At 41.6% G+C, this 11596-nt stretch overlaps 1 protein-coding gene across 1 annotated transcript in view; it reads left to right on the forward strand.

The window, feature by feature from the left end:
- Nucleotides 1-89: 89 nt before the first annotated feature.
- Nucleotides 90-11596, forward strand: part of LOC118329788 (regulating synaptic membrane exocytosis protein 1-like) — a gene marked incomplete at its 5' end in the record, with an annotated part of 61109 nt that continues 49602 nt past the window's right edge. Inside the window, 1 exon segment of the mRNA XM_035664093.1 lies at nt 90-300. Coding sequence (XP_035519986.1) covers nt 90-300 — 211 coding nt within the window.

Below are 11596 nucleotides of genomic sequence, written 5' to 3' on the forward strand. Positions count from 1 at the left end.
GACTCACTGATAATGACCTGTCAACCAACTGTTTTAGTCTACATAAAAGATGCCAAAGCATTCATGTCTCCACCCTTTATCTCTTCCAGAGGTATCCAGCAGCAGTTGTCCAGCTATAGGGAGACGGTGATCCGGCAGGCCACTGTGGCGGCGGGCTCGACCGTTCACCGGGACGACGCGCCAACCTGCGGCATCTGCCACAAGACCAAGTTCGCAGATGGCTGCGGGAACCTGTGTTCGTACTGCCAGACCAAGTTCTGCGCCCGCTGTGGGGGGCGAGTCTCCCTGCGATCCAACACGGTAAGAAACCATGGTGTGTCAGTGTGAAGTGGAGAGCGCTGTCCGTTAGTATTCAGCTGGGTTGATGTGATGAGGCCAAAGCATATGATTCACACTATTGTCATCCTCATCAAACCATTCAGGGAGCCCTAGTGTTCTGGGGATGGGGACATTGTCGTCCTGGAAGAAACCACTCTTATCAGAATAAAAGTGTGTTATCGTATTTAGGATTAAGTTGATCACTCAGATCAACTCTGCTTTCAGTGGCTCTAAGGGGAAATGTATGGAAGCCCAAAATTGACAAAAGGTTCTCAGAAAAATATAACTCCAGATTTTGCAGGCTTTTTCTGGGATTGTTGCCTGATTTCACAGAAAAAAATTGTGGCGTGTTATTTTTTTGCAGTGAGAAAATGAAAAATAGCTACAATTGTTCTGTAAAATGTAAACTTGTTCCAGTGAGAATAAAATCACTAGTGGTTTGGTCAGTGGTTAATTCTTTTACGATTCTGAATTGTTCCATATATTTAAATAACACTTTTTTTTCCAACTTAAGTATAGTTGACTTTTTCTATGGGCTGCTGGAAATGTTGACTTGCAACCTGCCCATAATGGTTTATGTTCAACTAATCTGGGGTTAAAGAAAAAACTGCAAAGTTTGTCTTTTTACATTTACACATTATAATTATTAATAACAGGATTATTTATTGAAATATTCTGTTCGGCTCAGTTCAATGCCATTAATTCAGGTTTAAGCATCATTTCAGATTGTTAATTCATACAGTCTTGTTCTTTCAAACAAAAAAAACATATTTTACGTGGCAGCACAAGTTCACATCCATCATGGAATCAAAATCTGCACTGAGAGGTACGGTAAGCATAAACACACTCACAGCCCATACAGCTGTTCTACTGTATGTCCAATCAGGCTCCAGCACGGCCTCAGGTGTTAGACCTCAGGTGGAGGTGATGAGCCATGGCACATACTGTATGTGTGTATTTAGAAGTGTATAGTATGCTCTGGATGTGTTTATATGTACTGTATATGGGATCTGTGTGTGCTCCTGTGCCTCCACCCACACGTGTGAATGTGAACCATGCCTGCATACTGTGTGTGTGTGTGTGTGACCCAGGCAGGAGCTGGTAAAGGTTAATTGGGCATTAGACCGAGCTGTGGACAAAGGGGGTGGTCTCCCACTCCGTCTCAGTCTCCCAGGGGTCCGGAGGTGCCCTATACACACACAGCAGGGTGTAGGTGTGTGGGGTGTGTTTGCGTTGGCATCGGGAGGCGAGTCTTCCTCTGAAATAAGTGACGTACACACTTGCACCCCCTTGCTCTCTGCTACATCACCGGTGTGGCATTTAATGACCTCACAAACACACAGACACACACACACACACACACACACACGAGCACATCCTAATTAGTCAGTGCCTGACATGGGGAGAGTTCAGCTGTGGGGTCCTGGGTGGTGAGTTGGGGTGGGTGGCAGCTGCATTCAGTGGGAGAAGGTCTTTGAAGGGTGGATTTCGCACACACACACAAACAGACACACACACACACGATAGTTTGAACAAAACCTTCACATGCGACGTACTACTGTTAGGATTATGTATATTTATTTCTTAATATGATACTTTGGTTAATGCACAATGTGATGAAACTGCAATAACTAATAATGAGAAAAAATATTAAATTTGCCCTTCTTTAGTTTCATTTAATAAAATACACTTGTTTGCTTTCTTTCCATAAGTGAAACAAGAACACTGATATCATTCTTGTGTCTATGCGCTAAGTGCAGAGCTATAGAGGCTAGTGGATTAGCTTAGCTTAAAGGTTGGATGCAGTGAGAAACTGCATGTACATTTTAAAATAAAACATCTCTAAAGCTAGTTCCATGAAGATTCATGTTCCATGAAGTTCCATCAATGAGGTTTCCAAACAACCAGCGCCAGACGGATGGATGAACTTTAATTTGACAATAAATTGTTTTAACAAACATTTCTTTTTGTGTATGAGTTAATTAGTGAGCTATAGAGGTGCTGCTAGGCCATTTCATACATCATGGTTAATTAATTAGCTTAACAGGTTTTGGCAGGCATATTTGTGAATTTGGTAGATCTTTAAAAGAAGGTGAATAAAAAAAAATGCCGAACCATTCTTTAACATTCTTTAACCTCTGTTAAAAGTCTTAAGCTGGATGGTTCAGAGTGCAAAACGTGTGACTTAATGTTTCGTGTTCTGTCTTCTACCAACAGTTAACAGCTTTTTTTTTACCAGTGAAACCTAAACTTAAACTTACCCAAACCTTAACCACAGAGGCATCAAGTCATATACTGACATACAACCGTTTTCAACTCAATATCTAAGAGTGTAGCATTAACCCTTCCAGTTCAGTTACTGGAAATATCTGTGTATTACACTGTTTGTTGCTCGTAGGGCTGTAGGATCATTGCCATGCTTTCAGATATCATCTTTGCTCACATTCTCTCTGTCTTTCTTTTCATTATACATGAATGGCTGACTGGGCTGCAGGAGGACAAAGTGGTGAGTGCTGTGCTTTTTTTTCTTTTCTGGACTACATAACTCTGCCTGCCAATCCATCTTAAGAGGCTCAGACATTACGTATGTTGTATGTGTGTATGTACCTGTTTCTGTCTGTCCATGTGCGTATTATTTAACAAATAGTACGAGTTGTATCAGCAGTAGCAGTAATAGTTGTAGTACAGTAGCAGTTGTAGCAACCTTCAGGGAATAAATGATTGAAATGTCACACAGGAAGTAATTGCCATCATAAACAGTGATCTCCTGGACTACATCATCTCGCAACTGGATTTTTCCATACCTACTGTTATTACTGGCCTCACTCATGCAGGGAAACTAGATCTAACCTAGATCACACAGATAAACCAATACATTATGGACAATTTTAGATTTTGCAAGTGAAAAGTGGCTACATGCCCATGCGAACATATAGAGAGAATGTGCCAACACCATGGAAAACGGCCCAAATTGTGAACACGCTCGTTATACTGACATTTAAGAAACTTAATTAACTTATTTTTACAGATTTCTTTCACAGTCGGGTATATCTCTATCTTCCATTGAAGCTAGACACTTAACACCTCTTTATTTTATTTAAAGGCATCTAAAATGCCAGGCTGCTTCCTGAACACTAATCCGTACCTGAGAGTTTCATTAACATTTGTCACAGCTGCTCTGGAGACAAAAACGAATCTCATTGGCTGGAGGAAATTCTGAGTGGGTGGAGCCAAAGAACCACTGCCTGAATTGGACCAAAAAAAATGTGCAAGTACCCTAATTCAGCACAACCCTAACCCTAAACACAACATAACACTAACCCTAATTCTTCTGGTGTTTTTGATCTTTTTTAAACATTTTCAGTGCTGATTTCTTAGCATTTAGCTAGCTGTGTGTTTACACAGAGACACAGTTACACAGTTGTTTAGGAGGACCTCACCAGCATTGGGTTTAAGAAATACTGAGGTCCAAAAACTGAACTTGCTACGAGGGTTTTGGGGCATCAAAGCATCAAAGCAGCTCTTTTTAGACAATTCACAACTTTTATTGTACACCATTTGGAAAAAATACCGGTGACCTGAGTGGTGGGTACGGCCTCACTGGAGGTGGCGGTAGTCAATAAGAAGTAAGGGAATCTCTTCTCTTTTGAAGAACACATAAGGTCAAAATTTAAAATTCAGAAAAGAAATGAAAGAAAAGTATCTGTATCAAGTAACTGGTGCATCTTTTCTTTTTTTCATTTATCAATGACCATTGCACTCACACTAAAATGCTAAAATGGTCACACCCAAATAGAGTTAAATGGATATTTGTTTGAGGTGCACAAAGCTTTAAAAAAAAATTATAATTATTATTGGGCCCCCACTCCAAGATAGAACTCTTGGAGTGTTTTAATGGAGCCTAGATAGTAAGGTTGGGAAAGCCGATTTGATGAAAAAGACGAGATGTTATGTGTTGGTTTGTTTTTTGGCGAGCTAGGTGTAGTGACGACAAGACTTCAGGAAGTTGCCAGGCAACCGTCAGAGACTATTACAATTATACAATTTAACCAATTTCCCAAAATGTCAAACTTTTGCAAAGAAAGTATTGGCTAACTGTCATTGTTGCACCCAAGCAAACCACAGCTTTGTTACCTATTTCACTGCCACTGGGGTACAAGAAGTTGGAGTTGGATGGTGAGCAGTGCCATAGTTAACAGGCAGATGTGCAGATTGAAAAACCGGACTGGCCACCCTATGTGGCGTGTTTTTTTTGGGTGTTCGGCGTATCAGTTCTGCTCCATTGCTGTTAAGGATAATTCGTCATCCTGGTTGGCCTGGTTAAACAAGAGTTGAGCAGAATCATCCGATATGATCCTGCTGGAGCAACATTCCCGGCGGACATGCCTTTAACACCTTCCTCTGCTTGTGTAGTTGTGTCAGGTTTAGAACCTTACTTGGCCTTGGCTTTCTTCCCTCAGGGCAGCTGCCAAACGGCACTTTGATGATACTTGGCTGGGCTTGAACACCACGGCTGTCCGAGAGTGCTTTGGTGTGCTGTACATAGCAGTCTCACTCCCTTGCTAAAGCTTGGTACAACAATCACTGGCTCTAAAGAGGGAAGTTTTGGCAGAATGGAGGCCTTATGTAGCGCTGGCTGTATAGCTGGACAGCAGACCGGGTTTGAATTACTGTTTGACATGGATTCATTTAATTACTTGGGGATTGATTAATCTTGCCTGGCACAGCGGTCCAAAAGTGCAAAGTTACTCTGCCCGCTTTTTCCACTCCACTCAAACTAAATACTCAAAGTTAAAGTGAAAGTGTTGGCAAGGGTAGTCCTGGGCCTGAATGATATATCCTATCTGTATAGTATAGATCAGTAAAGCTGTTTTTTAATAAAGTGCTTTTTAAACTGGCTTTCTGTGGATCTTTGAGGTCAGTTCCTGGGAAAATGTAGCACACAAGATAAAGTTTACATTTTATTTCACTTCCTCCAAGTTACCACGAAAGTACTGTTTTGAAGCCTTGAGTTTGGCATTATGAGAATGACACTGAGAATGAGCTGTCAATCACAAGGTAGCCCCGCCCTAAAGCATACCCTGCTTTATGGTCTGTTTTACTCTAAATGGGACCATCAGTTACTAAATGAACATCATGCTGTATGGAAGAAGACTGAAACTGAGACCATAAACTCATCAGGAAACTGTTTACTGAGCTCATAAATCAACTGAGAAGTCGGCTCATTTCTCCATAAGACTGAACAAGTATCGTTCGTAATTGCAGCCCAATGGAGCTGCCCCCTGCTGGACATTACATAGAATGCAGGTTTTTTTCTATCTTTACATATAAAGACACTTCTCAGACCCAGAAGCTCTGGGTTGAACATTTTGGAACACCACATCATATTAAATATATTCAACTATATGTAATGACAAATTACATTTTAATGCAGAAATATTACATTATCTTAATAGTACGTATATTTTAGTCAGTATACACATTTCTTCATTTTGAGTATAAATGAACAGTGATGACTGCGCTGAAGAACATGTAGAGAGGTGGATAAATAAAGTTTTAATTAGCTAATGACGATACGGGGTGTGGTGCTGATCATTATTCAGGGCATATCTGCAGTGATGGCTGAGCTCTCGGTGGAGAGATGAGTGTGTGTTGTTGTACAGAAGCAAGTGGTTTCTCACAGAAAGGGCCATTTTTGAAGTCTTTGAATTCCCCTCTCACAGGAGATAGAGAAGAGGTTGATGTGTTACTTTCTCCTCGCTCTCACTTTCACATGCTCACCAAACCTACTCTCCTTCTAATTGAATGGTCCAAGGCTGTATTTCTGTGGGGGATCTTGTTGCTTTTATGTGGCTATAACTCAGACAGCTCGGCACTGGTAGATTGCTGTTTTTAGACCAATTCTATTCAGGAATTACTGGCATGCCTGGCTTCAATCCAACTGGTTTTAGGCCATTGATGCTGTTAACCAAGACGTAATGTTTGGTTTTATTTTTATATTGTTGTTTTAGAAGAGCCTCTTATCCTGTCGAGGATGAGACACAGAGGATAGCGGTAATTGTTGACTGAAATTGTCAGAATTGGTCTATGAAACAATGGATGGAGAGTTTTTTCTTGCTAAGACTTAATTATTTGAATGTTGATTTTTAATAGTCATTAAGTTAAAAATGTTATAACATCTCTGCATTAAAATGTTTAATAATTCACTAGCTCTATGTATCATATATTTAGTATGTGGAGTTGTTCTTACATTATCCCAAATGTTTCCAACAATGATCAAATCAGAGAAATCTTATTCATGGTATAATCGGCTGCGTTTCACCGTCGCCTGTCGGTGGCTTCATACCCCCTTTTGCTCCTGCGTCGCGTTGGGTTGTTGCCTTGATGTTGTCATACATTGACTGTTTATCCAGGTTGGAGCCACATTTTACCATCCACGTTTAGATCTTTGGTGCTTTTTTTAACTTAGATTTGAACCTAGATGAAGATTTTAAGTCATAGACGTCTGTTGATCTTAAGTTTCAGAGAAACAAGCTGAGTTTAAATCTGTTAGCAGCAGGCTCGGGCTCGCAGCCCATCCGGACTTCCTTTGTTGCTGTGTTTTAGTGGGTATTATTAGTACCTTAACTTTTCTGGACTTTTAAGCGCACCTGAATAAGCCACCAACTAAATTGAAAAGATAATAAAAATGTTTACAATTTATTTATAGGCCGCACATTCTTATAGTCCCGATATATTTTTTACGGTAGTTTTCTGGTAGGTAGCTGACCCAGGTGTAGCCTAGCTTAGCATAATGACTGGAAGTAGAGGGAAACAGCTAGCCTGGCTGTCTATATTGTGTCGTTAAAACCATACTCTACCATTTGTTGTTTAGGGGAGGTTATGGTAACACTTTCTATATTGGTGAACAACAGGCTAGCTGTTTCCACCTGCTTTCAGTCTTTATGCTAAGCTAGGCTAAACGTCCTGACTGCAGCTCTGTACAGAAAGTTCCATACACCCACCAAATATATAAAACCACAGCCTGTCGGTTACCTGGCGGTCTATATAATCTGATTTACCACGTGCTCTTCCAGCGTACGCCTCCTCTCAGGACCGTCTGTTACCTGTTGCAACACCTCCACCCTCACTGCAGTCCCCTCCCTCACAGCCCCTTCCGGTGTTACTTTTAGGAATTTGCATGCTCATTCATCACATGTTTGTGCAGTCATGTTGCCATCATGTTAATGAATGCAATAGTTGTGTATCACAGCTTGCCCTGGGGGAGGTGTTTATGAGCTCAGAGATGAGTCTGTGTCGTGCTTGCATAGATTTGTTGCAAGCACATTCGTTTACTCTTCTGTGGGTCACAAACGCAGCGTCGCACTGACACAACTCCCCACTGTGACCTACAGTGTGAATGGAATGACCTATCAAATAAAGGCAAAAATGGCAAAAAAGTAATCTGACTATGCGCCTGATACTTGTGGAAATGTATATCTATTGATCTAAGCCTACAAGGAATTATGGCTTTGTGCTGCTTTGTGTCGAGGTGCAGCGCAGTAGAAAAGCCTGAGCGATGTGTCATCTGCTGTTAACGCCACAGCGCCTCATGATTACTATTGATCGGCAGTCTCGCTAGCTGCGTCTGTCTCCACGTCCATCTCTCATTGACTGGTCTTAAGGGGGCCATCTCTCTCCTGGTTGCTGTACACTCCCTTATGAAAGCAGGCTCACACACACACAGATACACTGTGTGGTGTTTGTATGGAGCACACACTGTCGTACAGTCAGTCCTGGATGTGCAGCGCCGTTACATACACATTGACAGGATCATGCTCACTGTTGCTTTTTCATCAGCGTACTAAAGATGCATTTGGGGTTCAGAAAAGGTTGGAAAAGTTTAAGAAGTAGTAACTAATGTATGTATGACAACTAAAAGTAACAAAAAAGAAGAAATATATCAAATATAGGGATTAAAAAGTGGTGAGAAATAGGAGAAATCTAGATTATGGCCGATTCCCCACTGTACCTCAGTATGACATATGTTATTTGTTCTGCCTGTACTTCATTAAAGCTGCAAAATACTTGATGTACTGTGGTTTTATGGTCCTTTAATTCAAATTTAATTTAATTTAATTTGTATAAAGCCAATTCATATCAAAAATTATCTCAGGACACTTTTCAGATACTTTTCAGACTCACACACTCACGCACTCACACACTCACACACTCACACACTCACGCACTCACGCACTCACACACTCAATCACTCACACACTCACACACTCAATCACACACTCACTCACTCACTCACTCATACACTCAGGCAGACCTTTACACTACCAGGTTTGGAGACCTTTAGTGGTGAAAAAGGGAAGTGCAGCATCTCGACTACCCTCCACTGTACTACTACGACTCTGTATAATACGAGCAGTGTGTGTGTGTGTGTGTGTGTGTGTGTGTAAAAAGTGATTAGGGAGGGGGGGGATTCCAACACACAATGAAATATTAACACATTCCTATTACAGGAGGAGTGTGTACAGGAAATACCTGCCTTCGACAGACACAATCGCCGCTTTCTTTGTCTTCATCTGGAGCTGATGCAGTGTTATTGGAGCGATGTCCTCCCATTGACCCCATTATGATGCACAGGTGTTTGTGAAATGTTACTGCCCTGGGGACAGAAGCCCTCACTTGGCTCCCTGCAGACCCTGGGAGCCAAAGTAAATGATTAATAGTATTGATCAGTTGTTTAACTGTAGATATGAGTATTGTGTGTGTGTGTGTGTTTATACTGGATGTGTGTGAGAAAGTGTGTGTAGCCCATCATGCAATGTTCTTACTTGTAGGACTAGTGTTTTTGTACAAACACAATGCACTTAGATGTCTGTGTGTGTGTTTTGCTGCGGGTGCCGGGCTGTGCTGATATAGTACCTCATTAGCTGCTGTGGACACTAATCTCCTTTGTGGCAGTCTTTCATCCTTAGCGCAGGATTTATTGACGCCCTCGGTTACGGCGCCCGCCTCGCATGCTGCCGGTGCCATACGTCAAGCTGTCATTGGGTGATACTACTTCCTGGTCCCGCCCTTCCTCTCAATCCCACTCCCCTCCCTGAGGGTAGATGTGGTATTTGTCTCACCTGTTCGGAGGCAGTTGTTGGCTGTGAGGATGTGACAGTGATGTGTTCACTGTAAAGTCTGGCTGCTGGCTGGAGATAGAAGAGAGTGACAGACTCTGCTCTCGTGTCATAGTGGGAGTACACAACAATAACTCGGATGAGTTCATTCAAACTCTTTAACACTGTTAAACCCTCGTGTCTGATGTTGTCTGGGGGTGTTGGTGACTAATAGTGTGTAACTGAGACACGGACGTTTTTGGTCTGACGGTTGCCTTTCTTTAAAGGGATAGTTCACCATTCACCACCTTTATCTCTAAGAGGTAGATGAGGAGATCGATACCACTCTCATGTCTGTGCATTGTGTGTGGAGGTAGAGCTAGCTTAGCAAGACTAGTAGCAGGGGAAAGCAGCATTTAGAATATTTTTTTAACAATCATACAGACTTAATAGGCTTATTTTCATCGAAATTTCATCAAGTTCAGCGTTTTCTTGTCTCTGGATGCTCACAGAATAGAACCAAATGCTGAGATATAGACCTACTGTGTATATTTGTAATATTTTCTCCCCGCCCTCAGAGGTGAATAGTTACCAAAATGTGTAACTATTCCTTTAAGCTAAGGCGGACACTGTGAGTGACGTAGGCTGCGAAACCAAGAGCCAGAGTAGCTGGACTGACTGATTACTTCCTGGTTTTTATAAGATTGATTTGACTAACAGACACCTCTCCTTCCTCCCCAGAGGCTCTGATAGGTTGTTAATTAGCCTAATAAGGAAGCTGGTAATGAGCTTTATACGATGGTCAGTGAACATTACATGCAGTTACTGTATGTAAAATATACAGAAGGCTTTTTATACAGTTATATATTTAATGTGAATATCAAGACCAAAGGCAGTCAGCACTTTTGTTCAGTTTAAACAGCTGATTAAGATCTTTCTATTTTGGACTATAGCACTGTTTAATCTTGTACAAATGAAGAGAGTACATTTCCAGGATCTCTAACCATCCTCCTTATGTTCATTTGTCTTCAGTGTCGTAACAGCAAGGAAGCAAGAGTGCAAACTCAAGGGAAGGTTCAGCCTCTGATACTGTACTGTTACATCTCATCAGCCTGTGATATTCACTGCAATCCAGGAGAAAATGAATCCTTTTCTACGGTTTTAACGCAGTAGCACAGTTAATTGAATTTGTCTATAGAGACATGGCGATTATTTGGTATGTATGAAAATCGGTACGCTCGTGTATCATGGACCGGACAGGCAAAACAGCCTCTTAGACTCAAACTCAATAATCATTAACTCATAACTTGTCGGTATATTTTTGTCCAATCTCCGCCAAACTTCTCATGTCTGATAAAAGTCCCGCCCTGAAGTACACAAGGAAGTAAGGCTTGTGTGGCGATCATCATCTGACATTTTCACGGCGTGGTCGATACAGGATGCTAGTGCATGATGGACTGCGAGGGCCCGATCATCGCTGCTTGCAGCTTTAATAAGTAAAAGTAGTTTCTCTTAGAGAATCTAAATATTTGATTCCATCATTTTGAGTTAATTTTATTCATCTTTAATGCAAAGTCTCACAGTATTTGCAGTGGCAATGAGCGTGTTTCCATATACTGAACTCTAATCATGAAATGTATACTGTATGATATATATAAACTAGTTATTTTATTTATTCGAGAGAAAAAGAGAAAAACAGATCTGGAAATGTGAAAGCAGGCACCGGTGAAGAGCATTGGGAATTGAACCTCTCACTGACCTCCATTTCACATACTGTACAGTCTGTGGTTACACAAACGGCCTACTCTCTCCAGGAAACAAACACCTACTGTAGCTACACAAACTGCAAGATTTCAACACTGGATTATTCATTCTTATACTGCACACACACACACACACAAACACAGGCACCCACCAAATGCACCATACACACAATGCACACACTCCCGCTCTTCGACAGACACAAATAGACACACACACGGATGGACACACACACACACTCGCAGATGCAGCAGGACGCAAAACAAACACACACAGGGGTTTGGTGTCCTAGTTTCCATCTGTGGAGAAGCTATTCTCTCTCTCCGGCTCTCTCCTTCACTCATAAACTCATCTCAGGGGGGGTCTTACTGTGGTCACGTGACACATAGCTGCTGTTGTTGCACTGTGTGTGTGTGTGT

Source organism: Morone saxatilis, unplaced genomic scaffold (genome assembly GCF_004916995.1).
Source record: "Morone saxatilis isolate NCDOM2014 unplaced genomic scaffold, NCSU_SB_2.0 Contig19, whole genome shotgun sequence".
NCBI lineage: Eukaryota > Metazoa > Chordata > Actinopteri > Moronidae > Morone > Morone saxatilis.